General features: G+C 39.5%; 1 protein-coding gene across 2 annotated transcripts; it reads left to right on the top strand.

The window, feature by feature from the left end:
- The first annotated feature begins 11,970 nt into the window (after positions 1-11,970).
- LOC113738664 (NAC domain-containing protein 92-like) lies at positions 11,971-15,938 on the top strand. Of its 2 annotated transcripts, none has more exons than XM_027265906.2 (3): positions 11,971-12,470; positions 12,846-13,117; positions 15,133-15,938. In XM_027265906.2, the coding sequence occupies exons 1-3, from the start codon at positions 12,302-12,304 to the stop codon at positions 15,664-15,666; spliced, it is 975 nt and encodes a 324-aa protein (XP_027121707.1). In that variant the 5' UTR covers positions 11,971-12,301; the 3' UTR covers positions 15,667-15,938. The 2 variants fall into 2 exon arrangements, with proteins under 2 accessions (XP_027121707.1, XP_027121708.1); XM_027265907.2 differs by having other exon boundaries at positions 15,136-15,938.
- The last annotated feature ends 9,589 nt before the right edge of the window (positions 15,939-25,527 follow it).

Raw genomic sequence — 25,527 nt, forward strand, 5'->3', positions numbered from 1 at the left:
GCCCCCAATTGCCGGACCATCCCTGTCAACTTCGTCGTGGTTAAGCAACATTCCCCGTATAACGTGTTCCTGGGTCGGCCTGCCTTGAACGCTCTACGAGCTATCCCCTCCACGCTCCACCTCAGCGTCAAATTCCCCACCCCGGGAGGAATAGCCGAGGTACACAGTGATCCAGAGGTGGCCCGAGCTTGCTACCTAGCCATGCTTCAAGGACGGGAGAAGGTGGTCGCCCAGACGACCTGCCTGGAACCCTACATCCCAGGGGAGGAAGCTCGGCAGTTGGGCACCCAGGACGAGATAGAGGAGTTCCCCTTGAGGGAGGACCGGCCCGACTAGGTAATCCGCATTGGCAAGCTACTGCCCCCTGAGGAGAAGAAGGACTTGAATGCCCTGTTGAGGGAATACTCCCAGGTCTTCACCTGGTCAGTCGAAAACATGCCTGGGATCCCGACCGACCTTGCAGTCCATCACCTCAACGTGGATCCCCGCTTCAAACCGGTGAAGCAGAAGAAGAGGAGCTTCGCCCCAGAAAGGAATACGGTGATTAGGAAGAAGGTCGGGAAACTGCTGGAGTCCCAGATCATCCTAGAGATCTACTACCCGACCTGGTTAGCCAACCCGGTGCTGGTAAAGAAGGAGGACCAGACCTGGAGGATGTGCATGGATTTCACGGATCTCAACAAAGCTTGCCCAAAGGACTGCTTTCCTCTACCGAGAATCGACATGTTAGTAGATTCTACTGTGGGATTTGATGTTTTGTGCTTTCTGGATGCCTTTAAGGGGTACCACCAGATAGAGATGGCTGAGGAGGACCGGGAGAAGACCTCATTCACCACAGAAGAATGAACCTACTGCTACCGGACTATGCCGTTCGGCCTGAAGAACGCGGGAGCCACCTACCAACGCTTGGTCAACAAACTGTTCCAGAATCAGATCGGCCGAAGCATGGAGGTCTACGTGGATGACATGATCGTTAAGAGTCGAACTGATCAGCAGCTCGTCCCCGACCTGAGGGAAATCCTGGGTATCCTGCGGGAGAGCTGGATGCGGCTGAATCTGAAGAAGTGCACTTTCGGGGTCAGATCGGGAAGGTTCCTGGGATTCCTGGTGTCTCGGGATGGGATCCGGGCCAACCCGGCTAAGCTCCAAGCTATCATGGATATGGCCCCCCCAAGGAGCGTGAATGAGGTCCAGCGGCTCACAGGAAGGATGGCTGCCCTGAACAGGTTCCTCTCGCGCTCCGCGGTCCGGGGGCAGCCATTCTTTCGCATCCTAAAAGCGCCTAAAGACTTCCAATAGACGGAGGAGTGCCAGAAATACGGACTTTAATTTGAGTCCTGAGGGTATTTTGAAATATCGAAATCGAATGGTGGTACCAAAGGATGAATTGTTGAAAGCGGAAATTCTGGAGGAAGCTCATCGGTCCAAGTATACAATCCATCCGGGTAGCAGTAAGATGTATCAAGACCTGAAAGGGACCTATTGGTGGGATAATATGAAGAGGGAAATAGCTCAATACGTGCAGAAATGTCTTATTTGCCAGCAAGTGAAGGCAGAGCATCAAAAACCATCGGGTCTGTTACAACCCTTGGAGATACCCGAGTGGAAGTGGGAAAACATCACAATGGACTTCGTTTCCGGTTTACCGAGGACACGATGCCGTTTGGGTGATCGTTGATCGATTAACCAAATCGGCCCATTTCTTGCCGGTGAACATGAAGTACTCAATGGACAAATTGACCCGATTGTACATGGATGAAATTGTAAGGCTACACGGCGTGCCAGTAAGCATCGTCTCCGATCGGGATCCACGGTTCGTATCACGATTTTGGCAGAAATTTCAAGAAACCCTGGGGACGAAACTCAATTTGAGCACTACCTATCACCCTCAGACGGATGGCCAATCGGAACGGACGATTCAGACTCTTGAGGACATGCTACGAACATGTATTCTAGACTTCGGAGGCAATTGGGGTCAGCACATGACCTTAGTCGAATTTGCATATAACAATAGTTTCCATTCGTCGATTCAAATGGCTCCGTACGAAGCTCTCTACGGACGCAAGTGCCGCTCACCGATTTACTGGGACGAAGTAGGTGAAAAGAAAGCACTGGACCCGGCAACCATTCCCTGGATGGAAGAGGCTCACGAGAAGGTTAAGTTGATACGGCAACGAATCCAAACTGCCCAAAGTCGCCAAAAGAGCTACGCGGATAACCGAAGAAAAGACTTGGAGTTTGAAGTTGGAGACTACGTATTTCTCAAAATCACACCCTTACGAAGTCTTACAACGGGCAAAGGAAAGAAACTTCAACCGCGGTACGTCGGACCCTACAAGATCCTTCAGAGGGTTGGAGCGGTCGCGTATCGGTTGGAACTACCGTCCAGTCTATCTCGAATCCACGACGTATTTCACGTCTCGATGCTAAAGAAGTACCATCCTGATCCATCCCATGTATTGCAACCGGAGGATATCGAAGTGGATGAATCACTGGCCTATGAAGAGAAACCAGTCGAAATACTCGATCGAAAAGTCAAAGAACTCAGAAATAAGCGGATTCCGCTAGTGAAAGTGCTGTGGAGAAACCACGGAGTTGAGTAAGCTACCTGGGAGATGGAAGAAGAAATGCGAAAGAAATACCCACACCTTTTCGGGAATTAAGGTGAGAAATTTCGAGGACGAAATTCTTTTAAGGGGGGGAGAGTGTGAGAACCCGTAAAAACCCTAATATTTTCCTAGGGTTTATTTCCCCTTAATTGAATGTTTTCTGCATTTTCTGGCTTCGAAATATTTTCTTAGTGGATTTTATGAGCAATTATAGTTTTAAGATGATTTTTCTAGCATTGGAGAAATTTTAGAAAATTAAGAATAAATATTGGACGTGGGACCCACTAGTGCGATAAGTTCGGAAAAATTCGGCCAATAAGGTTAAGTTTCGGATACTGTTAAAAGTTTATCGGGTATCAAGAGATAAGTAGTGTGTGTGAAGTGATTGATGTGAGAGAGAAAAGAATGATAAGGATGCATTTAATAGAGTGACACTTGTCACCTTCTTATTGGTTGAACTTTTAAGAAATACTATTCACAATTTTGACTTTCTTGACCAAAGGTTAAATATCTCAAAAAAAATTCACAAAATTTCCTCATTTTTCTTTCCCTTTGGCCGGCTCTCTCTCTCACTCTTGCAAGAAGGAGAACTTCTTCAATCTTCAAGTTTCTACTAGCAAATCATCTCAATCAAGCCCATAAACAAGATTTCACTCCATAAAAACTTTCCTTCTAGTGCTAGCAAGTTGTTTGGTGAACTTTGTTTGAAGGACTAAGGTGCTCCACATCTTCCTCTCTCTTGTTTCTTGGTAAGTGAAGCTTGCAACACCCTACTACACCTAATGATGCTTATTTTGTGCTTAATGGGGGCATGAGAGAAGGAATATATGATTTGTTTCTTGATTTGGTGAAGTTTTCCATTTTTTGATGATTTTTCTGGTTTAATTGGATTATGATGGTGTGGTTGTTTGTAATGATTGGCAATGGACTCTAATGGCTCTAGTGGATGTGAAATGTGGATAAATGCAACCAATTTTGGATTTGGTGTGAAATTTGAAAAGTTAGGGTTCTTGAACCCCCAATTCTGTCCGGTTTTAGATCACTGGGTTAGAGGCCGAATTAGACTTTGCTCAAAACATGAAATTTGTAGGTATTGAGGTGTTTGAGGTGCCTGTAAAATTTCAGGTCATTTGGATTAATGTAGAATGAGTTATGACGAAAATACTGTAGCTGTTCTGCTTTGGGCAGAATGCGAAAACTGCGATAGTAATTGACCATTTTGACTGGAATTGGTTTGGATTTTGGAGTTGGTGTCTTATGATGAAATGTAGCTGAGTGTCTTAGCTAACATATGCCGTTGGAATTTTGGCATTTGGACTGGTATGGACTGAGATATACCGATTACAGTTTTTTGTGTTTTGCGAACCTGTTTTAGGAATTCTGGGTTAGTATTTGGCATATTTGACCTAGTTGTGTTACGAACTGGATTGAGTGGTCTTCTACATTATTGTAGCCCTGTTTCATAGCTTCGAAACGGTGGGTCTTACACCCCCATCCGATAACCATAGAGAATTTGATGCCATTACCGCATAATGAGTGTAAAACAGTTTTCTATTTGGGGGCCAAGACTAAGGCCATTTTCTAATTTCTGGTTTGCTATTATACTCATTTATGTATATGAAACCCTATTGGGGTTGTGTTTAGCGTTGCTATATGACTCGTTATCGAGTCTCATTGTATGTGTTATATGTTCTAGGGCTTGAAGGTAGTGCACGACGGCTTGGTGATCATGGTACATGAAATACCACTTACTTGCTTGGTGAGTATACCACTCACTAAATTGTTACTATGTGGCTTTGTTAAATGTTATGTGATGCCTTGATGGCTTTCTCGAATATTGAAATTGATTAGGGTGAGGGTGTACTTGACCGCCCTCACCTCTTTTGATATTGTCACTGAATGGCTACCATTTTATTGCATTACTGAACTTGATATATTGGTTGGTGAATTCCATTTCATGGAAACTGAATTGATGTTGTTTGGACGATGTCCAACGGCCTTACTGCATTACTGAGCTCAACCCCGTTTGGTAGTCAATTGGATCGAGCCGGCGAGAGCTTGGTCGTGAAGATTGAATTGCCACGGGGACTGTACTGGGGAACCTTGTGGTAACGAGACCCTTGGTTCCGGTAAACTCGAGTATTACCAAAACTACTGAAATGGAGTGCGGGCCCGGTTGGGGTATGTTGGGTGGAAGGAAGTGGAAGTAAAGTGCGGTCTATGGTTTGGTACTTTTAACATTGACGGAGGGTCAATGAGGTTGGATCAAGATCGCAAGCGTGGAAATGGGCTCTTGAGAGCCGACCGTATCCTTTTACCGTTTTGCTTCATTGCTTATTTGAGCACTTTAAATGAAAGTTCATTCTTATATGACTTTGATTGCTTATTGGGTGGTATACCACTAGGCTTTAGCTCATTCCGTGTTATTTGTTTTCCTTACAGGCGAATGAACACTTTTGGAAAGGTTATGATAGTTGAATGCAAGTTGAGCTCATGTATATGTATTTTTGAATAGCCCCTTGAGGGTGAAAACCCTAAGTACTTTGATTCCACCAATGTTTGGTGTGTAATTGGCTACTTGGATATGTATGAACTAAATGGATACTTTGGTAGGCCGTTTGGCTTGTAAATGTTGATTTCCAATGTATATATATGTTTGGTTGGTGTTTGGATTGATTCCGGAATGACACGACTTTCAAACGGAAAAGGAAAATTTTTGCCGAGGATGAACAGTGGCGAATCCGGCCAGGAATCCGGCCAGAAACTGGCCGGATTGCCTGGGGAAAAATGGAACCCGGCCAGACAATCCGGTCGGATCTTGGCCGGATTGCCGGCCGGATTGTGATGGAAGGAAAAAAAAAAAAAAGATTTTTGGGGTTTTGCTCTCGGCCCAGTATCCGGCCGAGAATCCGGCCGGAAATCCGGCCAGGTTATGGCCGGATTCTGGCGGGCATTTTACTATTCATTTCGGCTTCGATTTACGTTTTTTTTATTTTGTGATTTTGGCTTGTTTGCGCGCCATGGTATGTTCCGGAACGTTATAGATTGACGTAAACTGTACCGTTAGTCCTGGCGAGAGTTGGGCAGGCAGTCCGCTAACCTCTTTGGTTCGCCTTAGGGGAAAGTGGGGCTGTCACAGGCCAGCTTGACCCTAACCGAGCTGAACCCCCTGCGCGAGGATGCACGGTCAAAGGAGCCATGGGTGCTGTTCGTAGATGGGGCCTCCAGCAAGGAAGGAAGTGGAGCAGGTCTGTTGCTCATCTCGCCAACCGGCGAAGAGCTGACCTATGCTCTCCGGTTTGACTTCCCCGCGTCTAACAATGAGGCTGAGTATGAGGCCCTATTGACGGGGTTGCGGATAGCCCACCAGATGAGTATAACCGCGATCAAAGTCCGGAGTGACTCGCAGCTCGTCGTCCTCCAAGTTCGCGGGGAATACGAGGCTAAGGAGGAGGTCATGAAGAAGTATCTGGCCAAGGTGCAGGAGGCAACAGCCTTGTTTGATGCCTTCGAGATCGAGCGGGTGCCGAGATCACAAAACAAGCATGCAGACGCCCTGTCCAAGCTGGCATCTTCCTCGTTTGCACACCTGAACAAGGAAGTCTTGGTAGATGTGGTAAAGCAGAAAAGTATCGACCAGGCTCAGGTCCTGGCTATAGACAGTTCGGTCACCTGGATGACCCCCCTCGTAAACTTCCTCAGCTCGGGTGCCCTCCCTAAGAACAAAACCGAGGCTCGCCGGATCCAGTTCAGAGCTGCCAAGTACGCCTACGCTGGAGGGACCCTCTACAGGAGGTCATACTTATCTCCCTGGCTAAAGTGCGTGACTCCCGAGGAAGGTGATTAGGTCCTGCGCTAAATCCATGAAGGGATATGTGCGGCACATGTGGGGTCCCGGGTATTGGCCAAAAAGTGCCTTCTCTTGGGCTACTATTGGCCCTCCGTCTTCCAAGATGCCGCAGAACTGGTACAGAAGTGCCGAACTTGCCAGGTGCATGCCCCCCTGCGCCACCAGCCAGCTCGGAAAATGGTCCCTATCCACAGCCCCTGGCCCTTCGCTCAATGGGGGATAGACCTTCTGGGTCCCTTCCCTCGAGCCCCGGGGAGGTATGAGCACCTCGTGGTGGCCATAGACTATTTCACGAAATGGATGGAAGCAGAGCCCCTGGTCTCTATCTCCGGGAGAGAAATTCAGAAGTTCTTCTGGAGGAATATAGTCTGCCGCTTCGGGATTCCGCATGTCTTGATCTCAGACAACGAGCGCCAATTCGCGGATAACCCCTTCAGGAGCTGGTGCGCCGAGCTCGGGATCAATTAGCACTTCACCTCGGTTGGCCATCCCCAGGCCAACGGCCAGGTGGAAAATGCCAACCGAACCATCCTCCAGGGACTGAAAACAAGATTGGAACTGGTCCAGTCTAACTGGCTGGATGAACTCCCTAGTGTCCTCTGGGCTTACCGCACTACGCCTAGGACGGCCACCCACGAGACCCCGTTCTCTCTGACTTACGGAGTAGAGGCGGTGGTACCCGCAGAGGTCGGTCTCTCTCGCCCCAGACACAGAACTTCGTAGCGTCGTCCAACGAGGAGGAGCTGCGGTGCAACTTGGACATGCTGGAGGCTAAGCGTGAGGAAGCGGCAGTACGAATGGCTAAGTACAAAAGCCAGCTCGCTCGCTATCATAACGCCAAAGTGAGGATCACACAGTACCAGCCGGGGGATCTTGTCCTAAGGAAGAACTCGGTCAGCCAAGCTCACGGCTCCAACAAGTTCGACCCAAACTGGGAGGGCCCATACAAGGTCCTTGAAGTGGGCCGAGCTGGTTACTGCAGGCTCGCGAAAATTGATGGATCGGAGGTACCCCGTACTTGGCACTTCTCTAATCTGCGACTGTTTGTAGCGTAGGTCAGACCAGGGTGTTCGGTTGTCTGTTCTTTGGAATACGAATTTCATTTTCATCATTCAATAAAGGCTCGACTTTCAAGTTCTAATTTCATTTGTACATGTTTGCCTTTTTAAGTTCGAATCTTACACTAGCACACTTAGCGTTCCCTCCCTAAATGTCCTAGTAGGGGGTTAAGGGTTAGTAATGATACTTGGTGCTCGACCCCAAGAGGTCGGCGCTGATTAAAACTTCCAGGTGAATGCTCGACCCCAGGAGGTCGACACGACTGGAAAACTTGAAGGGTTAGTAAAGGACCCAGGTGAGTGCTCGGCCCCGAGAGGTCGGCACGACGGGAAAACTTGGAGATCCAGGTGAATGCTCGACCCCAAGAGGTCGGCAAGTGCTCGGCCCCAGGAGGTCGGCACGACTGAAAAACTTTGAAGGACCCTGAAAATTCCATGCTCGGCGATGCTCGGCCCAGAGAGGTCGGCACAGGCTAAAATTTCCAGGTGAAGGCTCGACCCCAAGAGGTCGGCGAGGGTTGAAACTTGCGAGTCTGAGAGCGCGACGCTCGGCCACGAGAGGTTGGCATGGAATGGACTATTCTGGACCTGATGGGGTCTAAAGCTCGGCGCTCGACCCAGGAGGTCGGCACGACCACCTTTAAAGTCGAACGCTCGACCCAGGAGGTCGGCGGAAAAAGTCCTTAAGGTTTGGTGTTCAGCCCCAAGAGGCTGGAACGTTGCCTTGGTGGGACGGTGTGGTGCTCGACCCGGGAGGTCGGCACAGGGTTTCGACAATCTGATTCCCTCTAATGATTTAGTTGTTAGATTAACAGGGGTATATACTTGGTGCTCGACCCAGGAGGTCGGCGCATGGCTTGGGTTGCAGAAGTTGGGTGCAAGGAAAAAGTGGCAAATGGAGCGGATGGAAATCTGGTGACCCCTATTTATAAGGGGAAAAATGGGGGGAAAACGGTTGCTTGAAATCGAATCGTCCCATGTGAACGCATTTAATGCTGGTACGAAAACCGAAGAGGCGTGACAACTGAAAGGACGCGGGCGCAGCGCCCCTGTGATAGTACTGTACCAGAGGTGACCTTGGCAGAGTAGTGCGCGGCACTGGCCTCCCACGTGGCAGGGGTAGATTAGGTCTGCCTGACAGCCCTACCTAATCTAGGGGCTAGTGCAGAGGCCCTGTCCCGGGCCTGGACACGTGGCAGCCCAGGTATGGCCGAGCTGGGCCTCGGCCCCAGGCCCCTGGCAGCCGTCCTGGGCCGCGCTGATGCTAGGGCTCCTGAAGGGGCAGGGCACCATCCCGTAGAGGTCGGAGGGAATCCCCCTCATCGCGGGATAAGGGCTATGTCGGGCAAGTCCCGAAACGTACGGAGGTCGAACTCCCTTAGCAGGTATGAAAGGTAACGCACACCAAGGGAAAAAAGGTACGCTCACTATTGACCGAGGACTCTCGACTTCTTACTCCCGTGAACTAGACTCACCGGAAAACTAATTTGATCGTCGGAGCGCCCTCGGGGACAACCCTTGGGCCCCCCTTTGCTTGTTCATTCTTGTTTGTTTTGCAGGCTTGGAACCAGCTCTTCCATCAGCGCGCCGAGCTAATCAGGTCAGCTCGGTCCGGGGAAGTTCAGCGCTTCTTCAACCCGCGTACAAGGGGTTGTCAAAAGACTGGGGTCTAATCCCCAGGATCAATCCAATGGTCAAGTTAGTTTCGGAGTTATTGATGTTTTTAGGAAAGAAGAAGCAAAGAGTTGAGTAAGTATCAGATGGTCTACCTTTGATGACCTGCACCTGTATTTATAGGAATGAATAGATCATGAATGAATCCTTTGATGATTACCTCATGAGTTCCTGGTAGGGATAATCCTTTAGTGATTGTCTCATGAGTTAGAATGATCATTTAGAAATATTATTAATTTATTGGGGATAATTATGATAGTTTATTCACTTATCCATTAATAATAGGATTAGTCTTATCTACTATAGACTAGGACACAAATATAGTTCGGTTATGTCCAACCAATGTAGTTCGGTCACGATAGTTTAGCCATGATAGCTTGGCTATGACAGTGTGTCCATGACAGCTCGGCCATAATATGCATCAGGTATTAATCTTTTCAACGTCTACACACATGTAAAATATTCAAAAATGTATTAAGAGACAGTAGAGAGGTAGCGTACTGGAGTGTAATCAATTCATGTAATTGATCTTTAGTTTATATTTTTGGGTAGGCAATCTACATTTGTTTAACCTGAATGCAAATGCAAAAGAATAATTGTTCCATTTTTTCAAGTCTTTAGATTGTCTACGAAAATTGGCCCTTAAAAAAAGTAGGACGAATGCAGTATATACTTATAATTTCTTATGCTTAACTAAAGAAATGTGCTACAATTGAACCCTTAAATTTAACATTGTTACTTATCTAACTATTAGGATCCATATTCAAGCAATTAAAACTCAGTTAAATTTTAGCAAGAAAAGCTGTAAACTGGAGTTATCATAAATATACTCTTTATAAATAAATAAAATGTAATATTTTGAAGACAAAATTTCTGCAACAGATATTTTGTCCTATTCCTAATTCCACTCTCTATTATATATTTTTATTAATATTACTATTTCTCCTTCATCAATATCATATTCTAATTCTTTTTTGTTTCATTAAGATTCAAAAGCTATTAACTGAATAATACACAATATTTAACCAACTAAAAAAATCAAAATATACAGAAAAAGAGATTTTTTATGTATCTTTATTTTGAGACTGCTATATTTATTTTTTCACTATGTTAATAGTTATTTGATAGTAAGAATACCAAAAAGAATTACACTATGATGTTTATGAAAGTAAATAGTAATATAATAAAAAAATCGAATAGAAAGTGGAATAAGAGAAGGGGCAGAAGATCAGTTCTGCAAAACTTCCCTTCATAAGCCAAATGCAATTGAGATAGAAAGAGTGTTTGCATCTCGTCTTAGCTCGTACCTTGTAGAAGCAGAAAGGTTTATCCAATTTCCTATGGCTTTTGCACCCATACGCCAGTCATTTATATCATGCTGTATGTTGATTAAGTCGATATCTATAGAGATGTACATACTAAGAGTAGTGAGGAAATTAGATTTTTCTCTTAACTATTACATGACAATGGCAGGAAGGCCCCCCCTCTGGCATCCATGGTATCAACACCAATTTCCTGATCACCTGTACTGATGCTCTAGTTTAGACGTAGGGTAAACTCAATTTCTGATTTTTCTTCTGTTTTAGATTGATTTATAGGTAATATCTTGGTTTTGTCAAGTAATCCACCAATTCCCTTCGAGACTTGAACTTGGAACGTGTAAATATGAGGTGAAACAGTTTATTTACCAAGCTAGACTTTGTGGCCGTGTAAAAGTGAATCTTTGTTTGCTTTTAATTCACCAAATTCACGATTAAGCCACCCTGCCTTATTTTTTTTGGACAGGTACAAATAAATGCAAAGATAACCCTTCTTTGATCAAGCTTTCAAACAGCCACAAGAGAACAGAAAAAAATGACCAAATACAAAATTTGAATTCTAATAGCATGACAAATGCTATAATTTCGAAAGTTACAAATATATATAAAATTCTCTTAATGTTTACTTGTATTATTTTAAATTTTAAATTTTCATAAAAGCAACTAAAATTTACAGGTAGAAATACCTAAAATATGAGATGAATTTCATTGTTGCAGTTTCCGTTTCGTGCTGTTTCCATGTTATCCAAATTTGTTTTAAAACCATTATTATATAATTGACTAACAGCGTGAGATGATTAAAAAAATATGTTCAATCGATGTCTTGCATAGTTTTTTGCGAACCATTATAATGTATTTGACGGCCAGAGAGAGATTAATAAAGATATTTAGAAATGCATCTCACATGCTCGTGAACACAGCCTATTTGGCTTGCATTGGTGGAATTAATCTGAATGATTTAAGCCTAATAATTTGTTATACGCTACTAACAATATCGTATACAGCTCCAAAAAAAAAAAAAACTATCGTCTACTGAATGTGTAACAATCTAGCACGATGTCTGGAGTTAAACTTACACAAGACTAACTAACACAATCGACATTAATTTTTGAGCCCCATTCTGTGTTGATAATACGACTTTCTAAGATTTAAAAACGAGAAGAAAAAATGTTGTACTGATTGTAGGTTGTTGACTCAAAATTAAATACGTCAATACAATCAATTTACCCAACAACTTATTTGCTTGTGTTCAAATTCCATTTCGCAGCTATTAACTGTCAAAAATGCAATTAAGTTTTCCTATGACTTTTCTATATAGAAATAAAATGCGGTATGCAGGTCAAGTACCGTGTAACTTAAGACCCATATTAGGTGAGAGCTTCTTCAACACACTCTTTCTTCTCAGACCACTAATATAAAAAGACCACTTTCTTGATGGTATCAAGCAAGAAAACCCTTGACCTCTGTTGCAAAACTCCATCTCTTATCCTTCCTTGTTAGTTTGATATAGTCCGAAATCCAAAATGATGTAGGGATTTTTACCTCGGAAATATCCATCTTCTTCACGTAAAGAGAAACTGTTCAATACTTATAGAACAATTAAAGTTAGCAATCCCTTGTTCTGTTAGCCATGTATTAGTCGAATAACAAGGCAGAAAGTTTTGCTCATTCTAGCCAGTTGTTCAGGTTTTTACTCTTTTCTTTCATCAAGTCAGATTCTTGAGGGTTTGGGCAAAGTAGTTGAGAAGGACCTTAATTAATTAAGTAGCTCAAATAAGGCAATAACTAGAAATGGAAGGAGAATTGAAGGAGGAGACACTGCCACCAGGGTTCCGATTTCATCCTACAGATGAGGAGCTCATAACATACTACCTCATAAACAAGATCTCAGATTCTGCTTTTACAGGAAGAGCTATTGCTGATGTTGATCTCAACAAATGTGAACCATGGGATCTTCCAGGTACGTGTAACCTTAGATCTAGCTAAGTAGCATAGTTTTTACAACTCCAACAATCAGGAGAAAGGATCCCTGACAAAATCAGAATCTTAAAAGAGGTTTCTACCATGCACAAGTATGAAGCATAAATCCAGAAATGGTCCGAGTCACACAGACTCTATCTAACCTAGGTCATAATATAGGTAGGAAAACCTAATAGCAAAGCATCATATTTCATGGTTTTTTCAAAATAGAAATGTTTATGCTTGATTGTTCACAATCTATTCTTAACTTGTTAGTTTTATACTATGCTGATTTTCACAACAACCTTGAAAATTTCTTATCTAAAACCGTTAACAAATGTTTATGTTGCTTCATATACCTTTTATTGGAAAATAGGAAAGGCAAAAATGGGAGAAAAAGAATGGTACTTCTTCAGCCTCCGAGATCGGAAATATCCTACTGGAGTGAGAACCAACCGAGCCACAAACACGGGATACTGGAAGACCACAGGAAAAGACAAGGAGATCTACAACAGTGTCACCTCAGAATTAGTTGGGATGAAGAAGACATTGGTTTTCTACAGAGGCAGAGCTCCCAGAGGGGAAAAAACCAATTGGGTCATGCATGAATATCGTATTCATGCAAAATCCTCATATCGGACAGCCAAGGTACAGCATGATCTATGATTGTCTAACCCCCAAAAAAAAAATTATCTATGAATTTCTTTTTTTTATTTTTTTTGCTTCTCATACGTAACTTCTCGACAAAAAAGAAAAAAAAGGGAATATACACTTTTATTAAAAATGAAGACTTTGACATGTCTTGCAGTTTTGTTTTCTCTGCTCTGATGATACATTCCAGCACCTCACAGTTCTTGAAAAGTGTGAGTATTAGAAGAAATCATAAAAGGATTTTTAAGGGTCACTTCCTTTTTATTTTTTGCTGTCTTTCTTCCTTTTTTTTATACTTGAAAATGAGAACCAAAAGAAACTTGCAGAATATAAAATCTCAAAATTTTTTGTTGAAGGACTATGATACAAAATCAGAATTGCCTTGAGAGCTTTGAGTAAGTGTTTTTACTTTAGACCTTGTCCGAAGTGAACGACAATACAGAAACCTAAAATATTCTGAAAGAAACAGTTAAGAATTTTGTGCTAGAATGCCAACCTATTTATTGTTGCCATCCAAAATAGTTTACCGAATTTTGGAGATTTTCAAGTATTATGTTTTAGTTAATTTTATCATTTCAGTACTAGTTTGAGTTTCTGTGCATTAACTTTTTCTGAGAATCTTTTGTTCTAGGCATTTGCCTTTTTTTTTTTTCCTGAGAACCCCAATAACATTTGCGAGATATTGTTGAAAAATAAATTAATTCATATGCGATGCAGATATATCAGAAAGGGGGTCCGATGGGACAGAATTAAGATCCTAAGCAAAATATGTGAAGGAACAAGAATGAATCAAAGTTCATTCAACTTCAAAGATCAATATATGTCAGTTAGATCTTTCTCGCTGAAAGAACATTTTTCTTGCTTGGCTCAGGAAAAGAAGAACAATTTTCTTGGATGAATAGTTGGAACAAGGACGTCTAAGATGAACATTTACTTCATAACTAACCTGCAACAATATAAAGGGAAAATATGTTAAATCGAGAAATGAAAAACATTTACATTTAAGAGTGGTCATTTCGTGTGAAGGGCAGAAGACAGGTAATCTTAGTAGGTGAATAAGCATTTTTCCTTCATATTCTTCTTTACCTAACACATCTTATAAAGGTCTTGCTAACCTAGAGTATAGCTCGTGCGTCTCCATTTTTAGCATTTAACTTCGATATCTAGCATAAAGTACAATCTTACTGAGACATGTAGTTACCTACACGATGATGCATGTTTATTTATTTTTAAAAAAAATTTCCTACTGTTATTGTTTTTGGGTCGTACAACAATCTGATGATATCATTCATGAGAACAATAGCATCAATTAGGACGATAAGCTATTTCGAACCTTCCTGAGGAAGTTGCTAATCATCTTGTGACCATTTATCGCAAAACTTTTATTTCCTAGTTTAGTATTTTTTCTCCCTAGTTTAGTAGATTTTATCACAAAATAATGTTGTTTCTTCTACTGTGACTAAAATCATCTAAATTTCAGGAATATCAAATGTGAGATGTTGTATTGCTACTGCTTTATCTAGTGCAATTGTTCAAATTAGGGTTGATGATCTTGTCAGGAGAAGCTACAGGTATAATCTCAAAAGAGAAAAGAAAAAGGAACCCTAATATAACATCAGGGAACAGATTGATACACGTTGTGACTTATGGTGTGAATAAATATTAGATTAAAGTGATCGTTCTAAGTGAAATTATTAAAATTTAAATTCAATATCATCGTTTTCACGTCCTTTCTGTCCATTAATCATGTTATTTATGAGCAGAAAAGTCACAAAGTTGCTGCATTTCACATTTATTTCAAGTTCACTGGAGTTGATGTATATGACAGAGAGGTCCTTATTGGGCCTAAATCATTTTCCATCTTCAACAAAATCGAGCACTCAGAATATTAGATGAAATAACATCATGATTTTTACATTATTAATAGGCGTAAATTGAAGGACCGACTATTGCTTTCGATAAAATGTGTCGCTCAAAAGGTAGGTTCTAAAATGTGCAGTTTTATTCATCAGCAGGACGAATGGGTGGTCTGCCGTGTCTTCCAGAAGAGTGCAGGAGGGAAAAAGTACCCATCAAACCATTCGAGGGCAGTCAATCCTTACAATCTTGAAATTGGCCCTGGTGCTCTTTCATCACAAATGATGCAAGCTGATGCTTTTCAAATCCCTATGGGAAGGAACTATATGAGCCATGCAGAAGTGCAGGAACTTTCCAGGGTTTTTAGAGGTGGATCAAGTAGCATGAACTTGCAAATTCCGGCTCAAATGAATTATGCGGCGGTAGCTGGTGGAGGAGGTTGCTTTACAATATCAGGGCTGAACTTAAATCTTGGTGGAGCAGCCTCGACGCAGCCAATATTGCGAGCAGCACCACCAGTTCCTTCAGCTATGAATCAACAAGATGTTACTTCTTCCATGATCACTAATGGTGTCATGGCAAATGACAGTGGCTACGGGGCGGCAGAGATCAATGCAAATGCAATGAGCAACAGGTTTGTGACCATGGAACATTGCCCTGATTTGGATAATTACTGGCCTACATATTGACGAGGATTGGAAGTTTCGTTTAGGGATTAATCACCATGTTTATTTGGATTTAGATTAAGTTGTCAAAGCTTTTATAAACTGCTTCTGTTTATCAGTGTTTTCAACAAATTAAGGGTTCTGCTAGCCACTGAAGTTTGAAAGTTGGACTTCTTGGCAGCTAGATGTAGACCTTTCAAATTAGGAAGTTGTACTGTTAGATGCAAACTCGGTATCAGCTCAAATATTGCTCTCTTGTATGGTTTGAAGGAATTAGGCACTTACTTTCCAATTAACAGCCAGATGTTAAAACAAGAATTGATTTCTTTGGGAAAATTGGGATAAGGGCAAAGGATCAAGGAAAACTTCTAAGTAGGTATTATAAATTTCGTTTAATTTGGGAGGACGGAATTGCCTACTATTCACTTCACCCAAAAATTGTCAAATGTTGCTGAAAATTACCAAAACTTATTTGACAAATCTAATATTTAGAAAAAGTTCCCAATCTTTTTTTTCCCTCATTTCCCACAAAAGGGAAAAGAGAACCGCTTCTGCAACCCCATCACGTTGCGAGGAAAATGCCTAGATTTCTACTCGCTGAGCAGGTAGAATGAGCGAAAAAGAAATGGTGAAATTTGTAGAGATATTATCCTTCTCGGTGGGAAAACGCCAGGAGCTAGGCATGGAGTTTGCATTACTTACCAGTAATGTATATTTTTGTCTTAATTGTTTCTTTGAACATGGATTTTAAGTATAAATATGGAAATTGTGCCGCAAATAGTTATTAAATCAAGAGCTACAAGATCAATTTTTGAGCAGTTGCTCAGAAAATAATTAACATGTATGGCCCAACACCACTTCTTTCCGTCATTTTCATGCAGGGTCATGCTTAAATGAAGTCTTAAGGATATTTTCAGTCCGCATTTCAATGAGATTGCAATGCTTAAACGAAGTCTAATTGAGGATAATTTTAGTACGCATTCCAATGATATTGCAAAGGATTTCAGAATCGTAAATTGGTGTAGCATATGAATACACGAACTATATATACAGGCATAATTTTTACTATACCATGGAAAGACGAAGAGGGGTAAAATATTCGAGAAAATCGGTATTATAGCATAGAAGCATGTTATGCCCTTAGCTTTATAGGCTAGATATTGCACATTTGCTCTAACCCCAAGCTTAAATCCATTAGAAACACCAGGTGCTCTAGTACTTGAGAATGCTAAAGCATGATTAAAAGAATAATTCTCATATTAATATCCCATCTGAAAATATTGAATACTTGTCCAACAAAAATCAAATATCATGAGCCCATCAGCTAATAGAATAAGTAAATATAGTACTTAAAACAAACCCACAATGTTCGATAAGAGTTCAAATCATTTTAACAATAAATCAAAAGACTAACTGAAAATATTTATGAAGATTACCTAGCACTTGTTCATCTTTCTTGTCGACTTAGCCTATATGCAAAAATGTTAAATCACGTACCAAAAGCAACAAGTCTCCACAGCAGCTCCACCTGCCATAATTTCTGTTCAAGCAAGTTATAGTATAAGCACACATTACCCAAAAGAATTTTGAATTTGCCGTTTCTTTCTTTATCACCGGAATTATATAACTAAAATCCCTAATGATTTACATGATAGAAGAAATTTTTCAGCGGGATCGCATGTCCAGAGATATAACATAACTAAACAACTACTCAATTAATTCTACTGATATAAACTTATACTATTAACATAAATCAATAAAATATCTCGTTACTAGTACAATAACTTGACTTTTTTGGTTGGGGGCAAACTTTAAACTTTTAGCAACTTCTTTGTGACCTTGCACAAGAACTGAACTAATCAAATTTAATCATCCTATATGTCTAAAAATATTTTTAAAAAATAATGGCTGAGCTAATAAAACCATTGTGAACCGTGTCTACGTAATTTTAAAAAATTTTAATTTGAAAGAGATTTTGTTTTAGAAACAATTGATGTGTACAAATTCTAGAAGATTTTTGTGTGACCTAGACAAATTTAAATAATTGACAAAGTTCAACAATTATCAATACTTTACTAAATAAAATAAGACAAATAAATAGATACCACAATTGGTGAATACCACACTTATCTTACCTAAAAATTTTGCTAGCATAACTTGTTCAACCTCAACAAGTATTTAAACCTATGCATTAGCGTAGTTTGTTTATAATATCAGTATTAGCTGTGAATTTGTGGAAGCATGAATAATTTAAGAAAAAATAAAAATATATTCTTACATACTTACGAATATTTATTTTAGAAAATGAATACACCTAAGTGCTCAAATACCATATTAATCTTTGATCACTTTTATACATATGTATACTTTGATATAATATTATTCTTAAGATATGCAAGGTTTACAAAAAGATTGATAGATATTCTTTAAATTAATTATTAAATTTTTATATGACTAAACACACACACACCCACACACACACACATATATATATATGCGCGTGTGCGCGCACACATATACATTTTTTTGTTTTGACTAAATACCAAATATACAAAAATATATTTTCTCTATGAACAAATATTAAGTAACAATTAAAATAACACTAAATAATAAAGAGATCTTGGATCAGATATTGAAGCATGCAATTCGGCACCCATGGAGTATTGATCCCGAAGTGCGTCGCCTCCTCCAACTCTCGACCCACTTTGCTAGTGTGACGACCCCACCTCCCCCTAAGGCGAACCAGAGGGTTCGGCGGGTCACCTGCCCAACTCTCGCCGGGACTCACTCACTACACTACAGACCTCAAACAAATTACAATATAAGTCTCAAATTTTACATCAAATTCTCCAAGAATTACATATCAAAAGCGAAGCGTCCACGCTTCCACTGCGCCACTCTGATCCATGATCCCAATTCTTATACAAGAGGAATTCCACAACAATAAAATCACAACAAGCCTTCCTTCGCCACGAGCCCTGTGGAGGGGAATAAAATATTTTTGGGGTGAGCTAGAAGCTCAGCGAGTAACCATTAAAATCAGTAATCAAATCGGTTTCACAATAGTTCATTTCAATGATGTCATAAATCAATGATGTCATAAATCAAATGATAAGTCCAGAAACAATTACAACATTTACAATACATTAAAATGGAGTATCAATAATTCAAGAAACATTTACAATGGAAAGCGATAGTAACATTCATTAAAAGGATACGGGCTCACATGGAGCTATTCGTTTGTTCGTTCGTTCCCCTGACATTTCCCCTTATTCCTCCAATCGTTTGAAAATACATTTTTTGTAAGTAGAATCCCTCGTTCATCCCCTTTTCCGGACGTTGACCGGACTCCACCCATCCGACCATTGGCCGGACTCCACCCATCCGGACGTAGCCAAACTACAAGGTAATACTCGAGTATACCAAATTCACCCAGGGTCACCATATCGCCCGACCGAGTCCGCTTCTGGCTCGAGTCGATCGGTAACAAAGGGCAGTGGCCAATTCAGCCAAACGGCTTATATTCATGCGCAACTAGCATTTCAATAATTAAATCCTTGAAAATTGCACAGTTATTTAGGTCGAGTGCGATAAAGTACACACTCGCCTAGAAAGCTCGTTTTGGAAATCATTCAAAGCACTTAACACGTTATCAATCAATAATACAAGTCATGAAGTCAAGAAAATATAGCAAATAAGGAACACTCACATGCAAGCACGCATGATATGCAAGAAAACAGTTCAAAAGTAACTTTGGAAACAGTTTAAAGGTAAATAATGCAAGAAAAAGGTACAAAAGTAACTTTGGAAACAGCTCAAAAGTAAATAATGCAGGAAACGGTTCATAAATAACTTCAGAAATAGTTTGTGGTCACTCACCTCCATGGCTCAGAAACCATCCATCATATATCATTGCCTTGCTCAAATCCAAGTCTTAGATCACAAACTCAATGCAAACAAGTCCCTTCAAAGTTCGGACAGCACTTCCCCTGAATTTGCTAACTTTTCCAGCCATCATGGCTTCATTATTTCCTCAGCCAGTCCCAAAGGTACACACACAACAACAAGTTCATCCAATAGTCATTCAGCAAGCTCCAAGTAGTACTAGTACAAGTCCGGAAATGAAAGTTAAGCTCAAAACCAGAAAAACAGTTTTGACGTCATTTTGCGGTAATGGTACCAAAGGCGCTACGATTGTCGGATGAAGGTTCAAGACCCACCGTTTCGAAGCTAAGAGACAGGGCTACAATATTACAGAAGGTCACTCAACCCAGTTTCGAGTGTAACCAGGTCAAAATGCAAGAAACTACACCAGAACCGGAAAAACAGATTCACAGATCGCATTCTAGCGGAAACATCATAAATCAGGCTATCCAAGTCCAAATCCAGAAATTCCAAAACCAGCTGAAAGCTAAGAAACAGGGCTAAATTTCATCAGAAGGCCTCAACAACCAATTCGGAAGCAATTCCATCCAAAACAACCAATTACAGGCGCAATTCTTACATTCGGGTAAAACCAGAACAGCAATAGTAATTTCCACTTTTCTCATTCTACACTACTCCGATTGACCTGAAATTTTGTAGGCACCTCTAAAATGTCATTCCCTACAACTTTTATGTTTTAAGACAAGGCCAATTCGGCCTCTAACTAGGAGCTAAAAATTCGGGCAGAATGTTCCTTCACAAAACCTAATTTTCTGAAATTTCTTCCAAAACAGAAATTGATTGCAATTGACCACTTTTTCCACCTCATAGAGTCCTTAAACATCATTTCCAATCATCATATATAACCACACAACCATGTTCATGTTAAAACAGAAAAATCCCCAATAATTATAAAACTTCGCCAATTCAACCAAAATCAAGATATCTTTCACCCAATCACACATTTAATCAACACAACTCATTACTTTGACATTAGCAAGACCAAAGGAAGCATTCCCTAGTTACTCACCTTGGAACCAAAGAAAAGTGACCACTTAGCACCATAAGTTTCCAAATAACTTCACCAATCACCTCAAAACCACTTAGCAAAGAGATTTTATGGAATGATTTGGAGTTTTATTGGTTGGATTTGAAGATTGAGCAAGAAATAGAAGGAAGAAATTGATAGCTTTTCTTTCTTTTCCTTTGAGAGAGAGCCGGCTATGAAGCTTTAGAAATAAGGATGATTTTTGGCAATTTTTTGATTTATTTGGTAAAGTAGGGAATAGTGTAGTCAAAATCCAAGACTTAATTTTATGGTGACACTTGTCACCTTTCGGTTTAAAACTTATCTTTTTGTCTCTCCAATACAAATATCTTAACACTTTGTAAAATAATATCACTTAATACAAAATTCCAACAAGTTGTCAAAAATATAATGCATTTACCGCATTTGCGGGTCCCACGTTCAAAATACGCTCTTAATTTCTCAAAAACTAACCGATACTAGAAAAATCATTTTAAAACTATCTTTGCTCATAAACTTTATCTAGAGAATTTTTCTAATCAAGAAAATGTAGAAAAGGCGGGCGATTAAATAAAATAAACCCTAGAAATTTAGAAAATTTCCGGGTTCTCAAACTCATTTTTTTTTTTTCGGGGCGTCACAGCTAGTGTATCCCATTGCCTCCGGGAAGGCAATCAGGTGGCGGATTGCCTTTCTAAGGTGGGTTGTGATGAAGGCTGCGACAGGAGCTATTTCCAGATTGCTGATCTTCCGACGATGGCTCGAGGGGCGTTTAGGTTGGATAGTATTGGTTTTCCTTCCCTTATAATAGGCTAGCCTACCTTTTTCAGGGTGGTACGGTGGATGGTCCTCCTGGGATTTATTCTGTGAAGGGACAGCTTGTTGTTTTGGATTAATAATAAAATTCACTATTGGATTAAAAAAACAAAAAAAAAATGATGTACATCTTGAAAGCTTCACAAAAAATCTAGAGATTCAAATTTCTACTAAAAAAAATAATAATAAAGAGACATTAATTAAGTAACAATTAAAATAACACTAAATAATAAAGAGACATTAATTAAGTAACAATTAAAATAACACTACATAAAATAATACATATGCATTAAATCAACTAAGTGGATTTATAAATAAAGATATAGTTTGCTAGAAGAGAGAGGAGAACCATAACAAAAAACAATTCAATTTACTAAATAATTAAGTTGTTGGAAGAGAGCAAAATTATGAGAAATTTTGATTAGAGAAGAGTTGGATATGAATATGAGTAAAATTCAAATATCCAAATAACTCTTTAATTCTCTTCAATTAAGCATACCATTTAGGAGAGAGAAAATGGATAATTATATTAACAACTTATATGTGTGTGTGTGACAACTTATACATACATAGATACATACATATTATATATATATATATATAGAGAGAGAGAGAGAGAGAGAGAGAGAGAGAGAGAGAGAGACTAACAGCATCAAAGCCAAAACATAACAATATAACTCAGACTCTTAAAATGCTCGAGGAATATTTAAATTATTCATCAGTCTAATCATTATCTTGGATTGCAATTTTTGGGAGTTTTTGTAAAAAATATATATATACTGTGACAAATTGATATATGTGAGGTAAAAAGATAATTAAAAAATTTATTCACGAAAAACGTAGAGATTTTTTGATAGAAAATCCCTTTTCAAACAAGGCATAAGCTAACACTTCACAAGGGTCCAACGTCCCAAAGTATCGATGTGCATTCACAACCTCCCCAAACTTTTAGTTGAGTTGACAGCCTCGTCAAAATTAATTTTGAGTTCACGACGTATATAACAACATAAATTCAAATTACTATTCTTGGAGAACATATATGCACTATTATCTAAAGTTTCCTGTCATAATGTTGCAGAACCTTGTGTTTGCTTGCCAAAAGTAGCTCATCCAAAACGCGAAGTCGTGCAGAATAACATAGTTTATTTCCAAAGTAACCTTCTTTACAAAAGCATTCCCAGTGTGATGCTCTTTCACAAATTATTACCTTTTTAATATCTTTTATGCCACATAAACTTCTATCTTAAATGTTGCGAGATCTCGTATCAACAAACCTTCTCCTTGTTTTGAGGGATAATTTCACAAACCTCCCCTAAGATATATGACAATTACATTTAGCTCGCTTCACCTCTAAAACATTATGCATACCTTTCCTGAATAGTAGTTGTGGGTTTTATTTGGCTGATGTAAGGAAAAAATCATACTAATAACTCAAATTTTCCTTAAGGAGTCTTTATAGTATTCAAATCAAATTATTCAATGAATACATTCTTATTTTTCTCCTAGTCTTAAATAGTCTCACCTTAGGCCTAAATCATTTTCTCCATATTCCTTTGGCCAAATTTACAACTGTATATTTGTGTTTGCAATTGTTTATTATAATTTGGTCAGAGAAAAAATGAGGACAAATGGAAAGAATGAGAGATGTATCAATTAAAAAGCATGATTAACACTGGAATTTTTGATACATTGAGATTTGGAAAATGGAAAGGATAAGAAAACTTGAATAGGGGAAAAAAAAGTGGATTGAAGCTATAGGAAAGAAGTAGCATGGGAGTGAGAAGATTATTATATCTTAAAAAAGCGTGGTAAGTACAATATTTGAATGTAGTGGTGTGCAACATTAAATTATCAAAAATCTTGGAAGAGGTTTTCGTAATTATCTTTTGTTGTAATATTATTCACTTTTTTCTACCTCGTGATTATTGGTTACCACATTCGCACTCGAAATGCAAACGCAAAAAGCAAAATTTAAGGGTGAAAAATAAAAAAACCAAGGCAATAAATATAGGAAAATACTCTATATTTGATTAATGCTAAAATATTATAAAATGATTATAGTATTTCTTTTTCATTTTTATTAGTAACACTTTTTAAAAAAATTAGTGGGAGAATGATAGGATTTAAGAAGCAAAGAGGGGACAGGGAGATCAAAATTCAGGATCTCTAATTCTTGGGAGCAAGATGATAATATTATTTCTAAAAACCCAATATCGAATCCTATTGATTTTGATATAAAGGAACTTGAATGATTGAAGAGTTTAAAATATAAAATACTTCTTAATAATATCTTATCATTAATCAAATGTGGAATCTTATGATTGTTACCTATTTTTGCTTTGGATTTGGTTTTTTGGTGTTTGAACTTTGAATATGAACTGACTAAAGATTACTACAAAGAGGAGATTCATTTAAGTGAGGTCTTCCACCGTTTAAAATGGGAGCTTACATGGCATAAAAAAGATTAAATGGTAATAATTTAGAAAAGAGCATCATACTTTGTTTTTTTTTTGAATTAAAATCGCTTTATTGAACTTGAGAGCTGGCAAATGAAAGCATACAACGCTCATCTACCCCACCTCCTACAAAAATTAGGAAACCCTACGCACTCCAAACCAGTTCCCCCCGAACATTACAAGGCAAAACAGAAAGGCTAGTAAAGACCCTCTCTTGCTCCGACTCCGCTCCCATGTTAGTTAGGCAATCAGCAGGTTTGTTTGCCTCTCGATAGCAATGCGTGATCTCCATGAAGTACTGCTTATAGCTGAGCAACTCGTACATCTCCTATTGGAGTCGCCACGGGCAGCTTTGACTCCCTTGCATAGTCCACACCAAGCTGAGCGAGTCCGACTCGATATGCAACCCATGCAAACCCTGAGCGACACATAACCGCACCCCAAACAGCATTGCCCTGAGCATCATACTGGGAAAATTTTTTCCAAAGAAGGTTACTTCAGAAATGAACTCCAGAATAACACGTATACAAATTATGATCATAATGAAAGTGTAATAAATCCAAATGCCCACAATTCCTTGAAGTGTGCACTAAGCCAAACTATATTTATTCAGATTTTCACCGTGTCTCGAAATTAACAGAATTCGTAGATACGCTAGATGTGGTTATTACTAACATAAATAAGCCAATTCAGAACAACCAACTTGAGATAAGGAGGTCTTTGTATATTTAATTCAATTTAATGGCTAAGTCAAATAGTGAACCCCCTTTTATTTAGTATTTCACTACTTCAACCAAAATGGATATCATATAGTTGAACTCATAACATAATCCAACTCAGGATTCCCAAAGGTATCATGTAGTTAAATTCATAACACTCCTCGTGTTGCAATTTCTAAAGGTAGCCTGCTAAACTTTTCTAGGTTAAATAAAGGAACCTTGATTCGTAACGACCCTAGACTAGGATGTTTAAGCACCAATTAAGCATCAACTAGATTAATTACCATTATGCTGATGTGTGCATGCGTAGCTATTCAAGACTATTTTGCATTCAGTAAACACTCATCTATTGCCATAAGTACCAAAGTCACATGCATTTGGCTTGTTTTTAACCCACTGCATATTAGTTTGATTTATTATGTCTATATGTCAATAGTTTCAAGTTAAACAACAAATATGCTACAACGTTTGATTGTGAGCGCTTTTATACGACTATTGGAGTATGTTCGGTAGTGAAGATAGGGTTTTAGTGGCGATTGTAGGCGGAAAAAAATATAGAACGCTGGCTAGGAGCCCTGGGGATAATGATGAAGCCCTTCTCTCTCTCTCTCTCTCTCTCTCTCTCTCTCTCTCTATATATATATATGTATATATATATATATATATATATATATTATATTTGTTTTGCTAGCTGGCACATGTTGTGTGAATAGACTTTCTTGCATTCTCAGTTCCATTGAATCGAATATTAAAATGATTTTGTTACCCTGTAATTGTAGACGTATACAGGTAATCTTTCAAGATTAACAAAGAACTTAGTCGGTCAATAGTCCTGATCCAAGGTCATAAATCATTGTCCCCGAATTGGATATAAACTGTAAATTGATAATTGCAATTACTCAAATGTGTGAAAGATAAGCCCAAACAAATCGAGGGAATTGAT

The sequence above is a fragment of the Coffea arabica genome, chromosome 8c (assembly GCF_036785885.1).
Source record: "Coffea arabica cultivar ET-39 chromosome 8c, Coffea Arabica ET-39 HiFi, whole genome shotgun sequence".
Taxonomy (NCBI): Eukaryota; Viridiplantae; Streptophyta; class Magnoliopsida; order Gentianales; family Rubiaceae; genus Coffea; species Coffea arabica.